Source organism: Phoxinus phoxinus (genome assembly GCF_949152265.1).
Source record: "Phoxinus phoxinus genome assembly, chromosome: 11".
Taxonomy (NCBI): Eukaryota; Metazoa; Chordata; class Actinopteri; order Cypriniformes; family Leuciscidae; genus Phoxinus; species Phoxinus phoxinus.
This window is the reverse complement of record NC_136886.1, coordinates 14,258,953-14,274,092: the sequence shown is the minus strand read 5'-3', so window position 1 is coordinate 14,274,092 and position 15,140 is coordinate 14,258,953. Positions and strand designations below refer to the sequence as shown.

Below are 15,140 nucleotides of genomic sequence, written 5' to 3'. Positions count from 1 at the left end.
GAAGCACTAAGCTGGATCTTTATTTCATGTTGTCTTATATGGATTGCATTGTGTGGAATGTGCACACAAATCTTATTTGATTTCAAAATTCAATCTGGCTGTCCGCTGTCATTCTGCAAGTGATGTTATCTCATCCGTTTGTTCAGACGGTGTAGTCAATATCTGTTGCATCTACATCGGTTGCTATAGTAATGAATTAAGCTGTGAGTGACACACTGTTTGCTGTACAGAAGTAAAATAAGACAGCAGCAACTACTGTATCAGTATTCGCACATAGATCTTGATCAGAGGTTTCACACTGGCGTCTTGGGACCCCCAGTGTGCAGCAAAAAAAGTTGAGAGAATTTGACAGAAGTTTTCTATTTTTAGAATTAGGAAGTTTAACTGTAAAATTGCTGCTGGAACAATATTTATTATAAAAAGCTCTAAATAATACAATTATTTGTTTAATATCTAAGAGTTTTCTTATAGCAAGTGAAAAACAAGTCAGTGTTTTTGAGGTTTTTTAATAATTTGATTTAGCTTTAGTACAGTAACAAATAAAGCTAGTTATTTAATTTTACAAAGCAAATGCCTTTTATAATATCAATTTATACATCATAATATCAATTTATACATGAAAATAGATAGCTTTCTTTTTTAGGGGACAGTGCTATTTTTATTTATATACTGTTCAGCTATTTGTTAATATTTTGAATTAGCTTTAACACTTTTTTTGTTTTTATATTATTATTATTATTATTATTATCATTTACTGTAAGCTTTTATACATTTTTATTTCAGCTGTAGTTTTAGTAATCTCAGTACTTCAATTCAAACTTATTTCAGTTAGTAGCTAAAATAAAGTTTTTCCTCTAAAATGTATATTTATTTTTTATTTCAGCTTTACTTCAATTACTGATTTTATTTATTTTTTTGTTGATATGTTTAGTTTACAATAACAACACTTTAAGGGGGTCCCTCACAAGGGACTAATCTTCTTATTTGGGAGTACTTGGAATCAAAAAGTATGAAAACCTTGAATAATATTATGCCTCATGTTCAATGCACTCTGACATACACATCACGTCCCGAATAATGAAACAAAACTTGAAATCTGATCTAACATTCAGATTGAGCCCCTGTCTGGTTTGTGTGTGTATTGTTTGAAGTATAAATATTCCCAGAATCTTATGTAAGATCCCACTAGCGGACCAGTTGCACCATTCTTTTGTCTTTCAAAGCATACAATTTTGTCCCACACACTTCTGCAGACTGCAGCACACAAAGGCTCATATATCTGGATCACTGAGACACTGTGGCCAGTGTGGCACCCCCCAGTGGTCACTGCGATATATTGCTCTGTGTGAGGTGGACAATATGCAGAACCTGATTTCACCAAGTACAACATGTTCCTATCAACATCTTTGTTGATCCTGGAAAACATTCCAATTTACAAATAGATTTGAGGGACACGTTTACAGTTTGTGTCAGTGTTATTCACTGGTGAAGAAGATTTTAGGGATAACTTGTGGGCAAGGTTAGGTTTAGAGGTAGGGATAGGGATATGATCAGGAATACATTTTCTTGTTCCTGGATAAACAAAGTATGCTGACCCAGGAACACATCTAACTTGGCGAAGTCTGGTCGTGTGGATGATATAATGAAAGAGCAGGTCGCTGTATCGCACAGTCAAAGGGAATGAGCTAATAAAGGGCAATTGTTGTAATGCGTGCAGAATATGAGTATGCCTAAATAGTGCTGATAAGATCCTAAATATGCTTTGGTAAGTCCGAAAATTAATAGGTAGACTTATTTTAATTTATGGAAAACTGTGCGTGAAAGGATATTTTTGTTCTGGTGTTTGTGGGGACTTACATGTTGTGTTTCCCACATTTTCAGCTAGCTGACCCCTGACGTTGGACACTTAATGGCTTTGTGCAGAAGTGCTGATCCATTCAGTAATTCCCTGTCATCCTGACCACAGCTCGTTAAAACACACACACACACGCACACGCTCACAGGGCAATGAAAACCCGAGAAATTGCTTTCTGTCCTCTTAATAGAAAACGGATAAGATCTGATAGGCTCATGTGTTCTCACGGAGCAGCTGGGATGGGGACACACAAGCTTTGTACGGTGACAGCGACACCCCCACAGTTTAACATAGTCTCACACTTTACACTCATAAACAACTCTAATGGGAACAACAATAGATATTAAGTGGTGATGTATTTCCCCTATAGGTCCTTTACATGTTTTGTTTGCTTTGACCTTCGTTTTTGCAGATCTTTAGATTGTCTAAAGTTACCTGCAAGCTAATTAGCATGTGTTTGAACTGCAAATGTGTAACAGCAGGCGCTATGTGACATGCAGTTTGATGTTCTGCTTTGAATGTGAATCTTCTGCATGACTTGACACAAACACAGCCAATCAGAAGATATTGGAAGTTTAATTTACTGTGTGTATATCGACGCATCCTTGTGTATGGATGCATCCGAATTTAAGCTGATAATTATTTTAATTTTATGGCTAATAACTGATAAATGACAGATATTCAAAATGTGTGTCTGTCGAAGTAATTGAAAAATGAACCTTTAAAACAAACAAAAAAAGTGTTTTAATATGAAAAACTATCACTATCACTTTTAATCTAAACAATAATATTGTGAAATGTATTTATTAATATTAATTTAAAATAACTGTTTTCTATTTCACTATATTTTAAAATGTAATTTATCCCTGTGATGGCAAAGCTATATTTCATTACTCCCAGTCTTCAATCACATGATCTTTCAGAAATCATGTTGATTTGGTGCTCAAGAACTATTTCTTATTATTAGCAATGTTGAAAAAAAGTTGCGCTTCTTAATATTTTTGCTCAAACCTTGATATATTTTCTGATTAAAAGAAAAGATTCAAAAGATCAGCATTTATTTGAAATACACATATTTTATAACATTATAAATGTTTTTACTGTTGCTTTTCAAATTAATGTGTTAAAAAATGAATTACAAATTAATTAAAAAAATAAAATGAATATTTTGAAGAGCAGTGTATAATTGCTAAAAAAATTTATTATAATATTATTTATTTATTTTAGTCATTTTAAAATGAGATTTAAGTATGAGTATTCGATTACATTACAGCAAATGTAATCAAATTGAAAAATATAAAATATTGTTCTAGCTATGTAGCCAATAGGATATAACTGTAGAAAGGGCTACCCAGCATAAAGCACTTGTTGCTTTATCGTGTTGCCTGGTTAAGACACGGTTTCATTTTTATGTTTTTGTAGCTAAACTTATATTTTTCATTGCTGTGCATGGACTGCATATATAATAACAATTTCTCTAATGTAGCATTTGTATTGAAACAACAGCATCATTTTATTAGATTGCTTTCCCCATGTTCTGTCCTTTCCCTCTTGTTCCTCTGTTCTTTGCTGTCCCTCACCAATCAGCTTGTGCCTCACGTTTTGAGAAATTGCCTCAGTGATGTTTTCTGACAGTGACGTTAATTGAAGCACCAAACTCATAGTAGCCTTCCAATTGAAAGGAAATTTGCCCACCGCTTTCTACACAAAGCCAAACAACCTGTGACGCTTTCACGAACACAAATATAAAACGTGAAGGTCTTTGCACGCACGTGCACTGTCGTAAATGTACAGATCAAAAGGCAAAGTTTTGATATTTGAAATCAGATGTCTTAAATGATTTCCCGATGCCTACAGTTGTTTTCCACAGTGATTTAGAGTGTGCTGTTGCAATCATTATTTGGATATAATACGGTTATGGCGATTTTCTACTGCATGGTACGGCTCACTTAAAGGGGTAGTTCACCCAAAAATAAAAATTCTGTCATCATTTACTCACCCTCAAGTTGTTTCAACCCTGTATGAGTTTCTTTCTTCTGTTGAACACAAAAGAAGCTATTTTGATGGTTGACAGTTGATGGACCCCATTGACTTCCATAGTAAGAAAAAAATATAGGCTACTATGGAAGTCAATGGGGTCCATCAACTGTCTGGTCACCAACATTCTTCAAAATATCTTCTTATGTGTTCAACAGAAGAAAGAAACTCATACAGGGTTGAAACAACTTGAGGGTGAGTAAATGATGACAGAATTTTCATTTTTGGGTGAACTATCCCTTTAAATTGAATTGAAATAGTACCACTTGAGGTTCCAAGGGAGCCGTACCGATACTAAAATGTGACGTGTAAACACTGCAGATCACTGATTGGTCAGAGAGAATCGTTACTAACTGCGTCTTTGGATTTGCGACACGAGACACCAAACCCGAACAAACAAACTTTTCCATCTTGCAGTGAAAAACATTCACATGAATCAAGAACACCATTCCATCGATATGCTCCTTTGCTCCTGTGTTGTGCATTTGTCGCGTTTACGATGATGTCACGGCAGTAGAATCCCACCCACTTTCAAGCGTTACTAAACTGCAGTGGAAAAGCAAGCCGAGCCAGGCCGTACCATGCAGTAAATACATTATTTTGTATTGTTTTTTTTTTACATTAGAGGTCAACCGATTTTGACGATTAATCGGCACCGATAACCGATTGTTGGAACAAAACGGCAAAAATCCATACCAATATTTTTTTTCACGTTGTGTCCGTTGCTGAAGGGTCCGCTGTCATTATACAGTACGAGAGCGACATCTTGAGGCGAAATAAAAATTAATGCTTCGTGGAGTTTGTTTTGACATGTGAGACTGCATGCTGCACAGAGCGGGACACTTCAGATACAGATTTAAAACAAATGAAACGGTACAGAACACTATCATACGTGTTTTCATAGTGATTTAGAGTGTGCTGCGGAAATCATTAACATAATACATTTACCTACATTTCTGCATGATTTAGTCATACAACTTGATCTTACTTGCTTCAATAGACAAATCCTTAAATCAAAACAAATATCAATACATTATTCACACGTTTTCCACCCTCCACTAATATGGATGTTTGCACATTGTGTTCAGTAAAGACACAAAAATGTATCATTGTGTCTTATTAAAGCAGACTGTTAAAGATCAGATTAAATTGTATGGCCAAATTCCACAGAAATCCATGGTAAAGGGTTCACATACTTTTTCCTGCAACTATAATTCATCAGCGAGCCATCTAACTTAAAATATCAGTCTTACATCTTCAGTTACGCTATTTTGCACTATATAGTTTACACACATTAATCTCCTTTCTGATAAATCTTAGCTCACTCACCACTAAGGAATGTGAGGCTTCTAAAACAAAAGGAACAAGGGAGAGAAAGAGGAAGTCAGAGAGAGAGAGAGAGAGAGTTATGATTCCTCCCACCGTGCTGTGACCTGTTTGCTCATTCATAAGGCGTCACTTGTCGAGGTCCATAGAGAAACCAGCAGGATGTGGAGCAATTAAATGCACCGTGTGTTGTTGGAATACCAATGCGCTCCGCCGTTAACGTGTGTAATCTCGAGTCTCTGAAGTCTTTGTGCCACCTGCATCAAAACCTCAGAGGAACTTCTCATTAATCTTTCTGTTTTTTTATTTTTAATCACTATCATCTCCCTCTTTCCTCTTCCTGTGGCCTCAACGATTATTACTATAGGATCACAGCAACTTACATACATTTGCATATGGTAAGGTCAAGAGTAATGATGAGTCTAATCAGTTCCTTTACTGCAGATGCTTGATACATCTGGTTAGATTTAAAGTGTCCGATCTGATTGACACTTAAACTAAACCTTAATCATGGTGCTTTAACAAACAAAACCTAAACCAGCGCAGCACAGAAACCTATTGCCACCTCGTAGCGTGATTCTCCTGTGCGAAAATTGCAGCGGGGTACAACAAGGGGCCACTGCTGTGCAGATTAGTGCACCAATTACACCCATGCATGGGAACACAAACTTTTCCTGCTGTCAACAGATGCTTGTGTGTGAGATTCTGGTAAATAAACAGCAATTTCCTAATTACAGAAAGAAAAACCGAAAGATAGTTCGGGTATCTGTGTAGACATTAGCAGGTGGTACATCAGTGCTAATTAGAGTTGTCACTGACGATAATTCACAAGAGTCTGCAAACAGCACTACAAGAGCACTACAGTTTCATGGACCTCATCATTCACATAATGGAGCAAAAACATCTTCCGTCAGAATTTCTCATCAGAGCGCTCATTATTACGCAAATGGAAATTCGATGTAAATGGATAGATTATCTGTCCAATTGTCACCCGATGGCTCTATAAAACGCACACACTGATGTAAACGAGTTGAACTATGTTGGTATGTCAATTCAGTTTCCTGCTCACAGATGAAAGAAATCCCACCCTGAGTTCTCTGCTGTAACATTCAGGATAAGGAAGAAGACAAGGTGAAGCGAAACAGATCTAATTTGCTGCTTAACTTTATTTAAAAAACAACAAAGTAAAATAATCCAACACAAGAAACAATTTAGCAGTGTGTTAGAGCACAGTCAACACCAGAAAATGAGCTGAACAAACTAAGGGACACCATTTTCAATGCATTTTGGCTGTCCATTTACACGACAACGGCGTTTTGGAGGTCTGAAAACTTTTGAAAATAGGTTTCGAAGTGCAAGTTTTTGAAAACGATAACGTTATTGTCACCGTGTAAAGTACAAAAAGACAAGTTTGTGAAAACAGTGGCATCATGCGAATGCATATTACGTGTTCAGTCTATAGGCACATAGTGTTTTTTGTTTTTTACAAAGGGACATCGCCAACTGGCGTGGCATGCATAATACAGCGTTTTTAGTTGTTTTTGTGGATCCGTGTGAACAGGGATCTTTTTGATAAAGTTTTCATCTTTACATGAAAAATGGAAAGGACCAAGTTCTCTGTTTTTAATACATTGTTGTAGTGTAAATGTACCCTAAGGTTAATGTATACGGAGTGAACTAATTAACTAAAAAAGGAACAGGTGTGATAAATCAATAAAAACAATGAAAAACCATGAAAACAAATGAAACTATGCTTAGCAACTATGACAACAGAAGGAAACAGGAAATAATACTGACTAAAAGTGAATGTAAACAAAACTGAACAATAACAGAACAATAATAAAGTTTATTTATTTATTTTTCTCTCTTTTTTTGTCTTTTAATATCATGAATGTCTGGGCACAAGACAAAGTTATGTTTATGTAATAATTTCCATATAGTAGTTTCAAGGGTGATACATTATGATATGACCTTTAGACTTTTTGCATATGTGAATTGAACACTGCATCATTTGTTTTTTTTCTGTTAGGATTTTTTTTAACCTTTTTGAATAGGTAACACTTTACAATAAGGCTCAATTAGTTAATGCAGTGTCTAACAACAAACAATACTTTTACTGCATTTGGGCTACATCTATAGAATGCATTTTTAACCGTTTAAGTTGCATAAATGAATATTAATTTATTATGAACCAACATGATTAATCATGAACAACAGTATATACATAAATTGCCATTAACCTAGATTAACATAATGCTGTTAAAAAAGCCATGCAGTTGTCAGTTTATTATACCTAAAGCATTTACTGTTGAAAATTATTTTGTTACATTTGAATATAATTTTTTTCAATAATATTTTACAAATTCCATATTTAATTTATTGTAATGGCTAATAGTCTTAAAGGCTAGTCGAGTGTAAAACAACAACAAAAACAACATGCCACTCCACACCATTCTCGTACTCTGGCGATGTGCGGCAGGTTTCGTGTCCCAGGACAACATAGACAGAGTGTCATGTAAAGGTTGGCAAGTTTCTTACACATGAGCAAAGTGTCATTTACACTGTGTTCTGCTAGTGGGCAGCCAAACTAAAAATCTGACCCCATCAAGGATTTTATCTGTGGTATTCTGAACACATATACATGGCCACATATAGAGATATATGGGCACTCTCCACAACTGTAACCTTAGCAGAAGGTCACTGCTCAGTGGAAGGACAGTGGAGACAGGAAGAGACAATAGTGCTTATGATACATTATGCACTGTATTTCATTCAGCTGGAGGACATGTCATATACTGAATTTGAAAAATCCTTTGGGGCAAAACGTTTACATTTTACTGGATTTAAAGGGATAGTCTACCCAAAAATGAAAATTATGTGATCATTTACTTACTCTCTTTCTTCTGTTGGAGACAACAAAACAATGAAACAAAACAAAACAATGAAAGTCAGTGGGAACCATAAGTGTTTCGTTATCATTATTATTCAAAATATCTTATTTTGTATTTAATCGGTGCATACAGATTTGGAACAAAATGAAGCTGGGTAAATTAACCATCTCTTTGATGTTCATTTTTAAGCATTTTACTTAAAATTTTTAGTTAATTTGAGCTCATAATGTAATAACTGATGTTAATGTGTACTTTAATGTAACTTTAAATGGTAAAAGGTTGAGGCTTGAGTGTTATGTTGCATATCTACTGTGCTAGTGAGAATGACAACCTGACTGTTCCCTAAGGAGAGATGAGATGTGGGTTTAAAGGCAGCCACCTAATCAGGGAATTTGGTCTCTCCAGTGGGATTTCTCATCAAGGTCTCTCTCCCTCTCTTTCCTCCTCTGACAGGCCCCTGTGGAAAGGGAGATGTTGTAGAGCAGTGTGCCCTGCCTGACCAGACCCCAGCTGTGGTGCTCAGGCTGACGGAGGCTCTAGAGAGACTGGGTGAGTTTGCTTCTCTGCCTCACCTATCTAATTTAACTATTCAAATAGAGTTAAACACTAGTCTAGCACCTAAAGATGGGGTGATGGGGGGATAGGGGGGGGGGAGTATTGCATAAAAATAACACTTCTTGAATTAGTTAATTACAGACAAAATATGCTATGGTAGTAGGGTACCGTGATAATACCACGTTGTTTTGGGCATATACAAATGGGAATTTACTGTTCAATTTAAGTTTTTGTTAACATAACACATCAGATTATAAGACTGACCTTTGACCTCTGTCCTTTTCTCAAGACTGGGAGAATGAGCCACTTTACCGGTCTGGCCAGACCTCCATTGGACCACCGGAGTTACTTCAGGCTTTGGAAACAGGTCAGGTTCTTTACATGCTAATTTCAGAATATCTACACTATGTGCAGCCCCAGTTGATGCAATATGCGTCTAGTTATTAATCAAACATTATAGTTCGCAGTTGAACAGTTTCCCTGAATTGATTATTTGGCAAATCTTGATAGATTTAATCAAAATGAAGTGATAGTGAAATCATGAATTTTCTGTGTGTGTGTTCAAAAAAGGAAATCGAAGAAAGACAATCTGAAGTGTAAGATGCATGAAAACATGAAAAGAAAACCACAATATGAACTATTTTTTGAGCACTTGAGTGCCTTCCTGTCTTCAGCAGTGTAGATCCAGGCAACTGTTGTTAAAGTTTGAAAAGTTTAGCTGAAGTTCTTATTAGGCACCACAAGGGAGTGCTCTGGCTCTGTACTTTTTTTGGGAGATGCTGCTTCCAAAAAAAACCCTCAGCACTACTATTGGATTAGATGAAGCAAATTCATGCATATTCACACACACACCCCTCTTCCTCTCTACTAAAATGATTAGGCAGAGCATGGATTTCCCATAGGAGAAAACTCCTTTTATCACATACTATTGTTGTTTCAGACTGAGAATTTTATTCCATTTCAGAGACTTTGTTAGAGATTGTGCTTGCAGCATAATCTGTTATGCCACTGAAGTGCAGATATTCATGGTCTAGCAAAACCCCACATCCTGACTCCATATGTAACACATGTGTGCACAGGTATTGGTAAAGCCTTAGTTGTCACAATTTAATCATCACAACCTTTTAAATAATTTCCAGTTTGACAATGTCACATGTGCACTATCATGACCAGTTCATGTCAGTTTGTTTGGAGTACATCTGCACACTTCCTCAAAGGGTCTTTCACGAGTTGCTGCACAGATTCTAAAATATGTCTTCTGACACATTTAACACTCTCATGAACTGAGGAACTATATGTAAAGGGGGGGGTATAGGGTGGATGTTGTCAGGTCGTGACTGGTTGACATGAATGTGCTCTGACAATGTGGTAAGGCCTGTTTACAGTGGTGTAAGAAAGGTTAGCCTTTTTTATATCAACCTTCAGCATTTGAGTTTTTGCCCTTTAAAACTCCTTTAGTATATTTGAGAATGTTCTTGTGTGTATTTCCAGTACAGTCACTTATCATTTTACAGGTTTAGATTGGATTTGATCATTACACAACTCTCTATTTTCTCTTGAGAGCTTTTTCATTTGTACGGGTCATTGTCGTGTTACATGGCCCACTTACAACCCTTGGTTAATTCAACTTTTGCAAAACACTCATCCATTAAGTTCTATACAGTGGGCTTTGAAAGTCTGTGACCACATTGAAAATCTAAGATTTATATCAGCTTGAGTACCGCTGTCATTACCTTATAAGGAATACATCATAAATATAAATTAAATTAAATGTATATATATATATATATATATAGGGTTGTTTTTTTTTTTGTTTTGTTTTTACTCATTGTTTTGCTGATGGTATAATCCATAATGAAAAATGAAAAAATATAAGTATATTTATATACTGTATAAATATAATTTTCACTTGAGGATCTCAGACAGTATACTGTATGTTTCATGTATTTGATTGAGATGCATGGGATATGTTTATTATATGCACTTTTTTTTTACCTAACCTTTGTTTTGTAAATATTTCCATTCACATCTAACCATAAGTTTAACCTTTCACTGGAATGGACACCATTAAGCCAACCGTGAAACGGTTACAAAATGTATCCATCACCCATTTCCTGTCATTATATAACAGGTTAGTTACTCAGTGTGGAAATACTCACACCATTGCATACACTCTCATAAGTGTTTTGGCAGATACGCACCATGGTTGCCATTTAAAAGCCCGGCCAAGAAGTGGTGAAGTCCAGTGGCCACAGAAGACCAGAGACAACATTACGTCACCCAGCTAGAGCTTGTGCTAACCAACCTGTGATTTGTGGATCAACAGTGTGTTGTCATGGAGATGGCAAGCCGTTTTAGCCACGAGGATACATATTTTAGAGAAACGAGAAAGAACGAGAGAGTAAAGGTTTCATGTAGGAGGTGGAGAGGAGCAGAGAGAGGAATGACTCATGATTCAGGTGCATCGAAGATCGACAAGTGCATATGCAGTAAATTCAAACTAATGGTCAAGGAGGATTGACGAACGTTTGCATGTGTGCGTGAATATGCATTTGGTGTACTGCAAAAGCACACACACACACACACACACACACACACACACACACACACACACACAGTCGACAGGAAAAGAAAACTGGTTCCAGCTCCAGTCTCCCTGGATACAGTGGCAGGCACACGGAGAGCGCGGCTGACCCATGCCCACTCGACAACATGCCAAAAGCCCATATTCCCTTCCGTTTATTAATTTCGACATTCATCATGGTCGCATTTCTTGTCTTTTTCTTGCGTGAGAGAAGCTGAGCTCAGCAAAGCACAAATTAAAAACACTGCTCTCATCTTCCGCACTTCCTGCTCTCCCATTGGCTGCCAGTGATGTCATCCTGTCTCATATGCAATAGTCAATAACCTATTAGAGTCCAGCGTTTTATAGTCAGCTTGGGCAGAAGGGGCTTCTGCCGCTTGAGCTCTTCCACACCCTTTGTTTTATTGGACTCTTTTAGCGATTGTCTTGATTAATACGTCCTAAAGTTGTAAAGATTTCTGAGGGGAGACGGTTCAGTGCCCCCAGGGAACACTTTGTACTGCGGGTGGTGTTATAATAGTTTTTCATTGTAAATGATGTTGGGTTTTTTTCTTTCTGTGTTTGTAAATTCAGACCGTTTAAAGACCACAGATATGTAATCATTTGTGCATATTAATTTTATATGGTATGTTTGGCGTGTATAATGCATCGCATGCACATTCACCTTTACATTAACCATTAACAAAACCATTATCATTCACTCTTGAAGATTTAAGATGTGACATTTCAGCAGTCTTATTGGAAATTTCCTCACCTTTCTGCAAGATTGCCTCTCTAGTTTTGTTTACGCTCACTCTACCTGCATAATCCATCCATGTCATTTGTTCTGTCCAACTCTTTCTCCTCTTTTCTGCAGATACAGCCTTTGAAAGTGATCACTAACAATGATGTCATCCCTTAATTGCTCTTTTTTCCTCTCTGTCACACACACACACACACACATACTTGTGGCCAGACTCCTCCCTTGTTCAGCCTTTTTGGCTCTTAAAGTTTCCTGACAGAGATGTTCTGATCGATCGCTGAGTTAGGGCCCGTTCAGAAAAGATGCGCTCTTGCATCAATCTGCACGGTTTGAAAATAGTTTTTATACTGCACATGCACTAGGTGAGTGTTTTTGAATGTTGTGATGCATCTTTTGTGTGTGTGTGTGTGTGTGTCTCCTCCCATGAGTGCTTGACTTTTAAGATGCCACGTCAAGTTAAAAAAGGTTAACTGAACGTTGTGATGCATCTTCTTTTTTTTTGGTCTTCTCCCATCTGGACTTTTAAGATGCCATGTCAAGTTAACAGAGGTGAACATTTTAAAAAGCATACCGGGACACCTGCATTCTGTTTCATTCTGTTTCTAAATGCTTGATCTCATGTGCATACTGTAGATAGATGGATATATAGTTGGATGGATAGACAAATAGATGGATAGCTGGTTGGATTGGTGGATAGATAGTTGGATGGATAGATGGATAAATGGTTGGATAGATGGATAGATAGTTGCATGGATAGGTGGATAAATGGTGGGATAGGTAGGTAGATAGTTGGATGGCTGAATGAATCAATGAATTAAAGGATGAATGGATAGATGGTTAGATAGATATATGGATGGAAGAATAGATTGATGGATGTATTTAAAAAAAATCAAGGAAATGATCAATGATATGACCTTTTTAAAACTCAAATGTCCTCAATGACAAGCATGTTATATAACTGGCAAAGATTTCTTCTGCAGTGTAATGCCACAGTTGTATCACTCTATTTTCCACTCTCTCTCATTTCTCCCCTCTTCTGAACTACTCCTTTTCATTCGCTCATTTCCGCTCCCTTTTCATGTCTTTCTCGAAGACTTGATTGGATGGGGACACATTAATGCACAGTGCCAAACCAGAGCAAATTAAATTGAGTTTACAGCAGCTTAAACTGAATAACAACATATCAGTGTCTCCGTCTCTTATGCACATTCCTTATTTTTCTCTCTTGCTTTATTTCTCTTTATTGCTCTTGTTTGCTTTCTTTTTCCTCTGTTTACTTATGTGTCTCTCTTTATTTGGGTAATTTTAATAATTTTAGACTTATGTCATCTATTTTCTGTGGTCAAAACACATTTTCTCATCAGCAAGCCCAGGAAGAGTAATTTTATATAATTAAGATTGATTTTTTTTGCAAAGTTGCCATCTTTTCACTTTATTAGATTAGAGTTGTTTAATGACCTGCAGCTTTAATCAGTGGGAGGTTTAGTCTGTTGGGTTTATGATGAGGCCTACTGTATTCGGTGCAGTATTCTGTAGTTCATTGTCTGTTGATTGCTTTGAGTCTCTGCGTGTCCCTCTTCTCTGGCAACTGGCTTTTCTTGTCCTTGCTATCATCGCCTGAGATGTTTACGTGAAAATCTCCCCTTAATTTTTTACACTCATCACCTTCTCTCCACTTTTGCACATGCATGCTCGCACATACACAAATGGATGCTCACCGCACTCCTGTCCCAACCCAGAGGGCAAACAGTGGCGCTCCACGGGCGTCATGAACTGTACTGTTGCACATTGCTGGTATTTGTGCTTGTGAGTGTATACACAAGGAAAATGGCAGATATATTGACAAAACGAGCCAGACTGTTTTTGTGGTGTCTAAATGTATTTTTTGATCTACAAAAAAAAACTTTGCAGTATTGAGCAGAATAAACAATGCCATCATTTGTTTTAGAAAAAAATTGTTCACTCAAAAATGATGTCTTTCAAAAACCTCTATGAATTTCTTAACCTCTGAGACGCACTGACCTGACCTCAGGCTTGACGTTACTTCGTTTACCATGGTAAACATTTACTATGTAGACTGTACTGTCTAAATATATTAAGAATGTTAACAAATTATACATCTTCTAAGTTCTAAGGGTTTAGTTTCAATCTACAGTGTCTGTTTTACCATATACACTACATTGCCAAAAGTATTCGGACACCCCTCAAAATAATTGAATTCAGGTTCCAATCACTTCCATGGCCACAGTTGTATAAAATCAAGCATCTAGGCATGCAGACTGCTTCTACAAACATTTGTGGACTCTGGAGCAGTGGAGACGTGTTCTCTGGAGTGACGAATCACGCTTCTCTGTCTGGCAATCCGATGGACGAGTCTGGGTTTGGCGTTTGCCAGGAGAAGGGTGCTTTTGGTGTGGGGTTGTTTTTCATGGGTTGGGCTTGGCCCCTTAGTTCCAATGAAAGGAACTCTTAATGCTTCAGCATACCAAGACATTTTGGACAATTTCATGCTTCCAACTGTGGGGGAACAGTTTGGGGATGGCCTCTTCCTGTTCCACCATGACTGCGCACCAGTGCACAAAGCAAGGTCCATAAAGACATGGATGAGCGAGTTTGGTGTGGAGGAACTTGACTGGCCTGCACAGAGTCCTGACCTCAAACCGATAGAACACCTTTGGGATGAATTAGTGCGGAGACTGTGAGCCAGGCCTTCTCATCTAACATCAGTGCCTGACCTCACAAATGCGCTTCTAGAAGAATGGTCAAAAATTTCCATTAACACACTCTTAAACCTCATGGAAAGCCTTCCCAGAAGAGTTGTAGCTGTTTTTTTTTGTTTGTTTTTTACCCCCGACAGCACTGGTCACCACCCACTTTCATTATATTGAAGAGAGCAGCTCAAATATTCTGCTAAATATCTACTTTTATGTTCTCCTAAGGTCTTGGTCATTTCAGCAGTTTTACACCCACGACAGCAAGATGTTTTGGTGTCTGTGAGTCAGATCACAGAACAATGAAGGAGGTGAATGAGTTCAGTTTTGAGAGGAACATGGCCGGGTCCACATTGGGTCTTGTGGTCACACAGGAATGAGGGCTGTCATCTCTGAAGCTATTTTACTCTCCCTGTCCCTAAAGGTTGCGCCTTACTGG

The 15,140-nt window shown here is 37.3% G+C and overlaps 1 protein-coding gene across 5 annotated transcripts in view; it reads left to right on the top strand.

The window, feature by feature from the left end:
* Positions 1–15,140, top strand: part of pik3r3b (phosphoinositide-3-kinase, regulatory subunit 3b (gamma)) — a 166,874-nt gene that overhangs the window by 63,164 nt on the left and 88,570 nt on the right. For all 5 annotated transcript variants that reach the window (XM_079628652.1, XM_079628651.1, XM_079628648.1 and 2 more), the window contains 2 exons: positions 8,563–8,658; positions 8,954–9,031. In XM_079628652.1, coding sequence (XP_079484778.1) covers positions 8,563–8,658; positions 8,954–9,031 — 174 coding nt within the window. The remainder of the gene's footprint in view (positions 1–8,562; positions 8,659–8,953; positions 9,032–15,140) is intronic.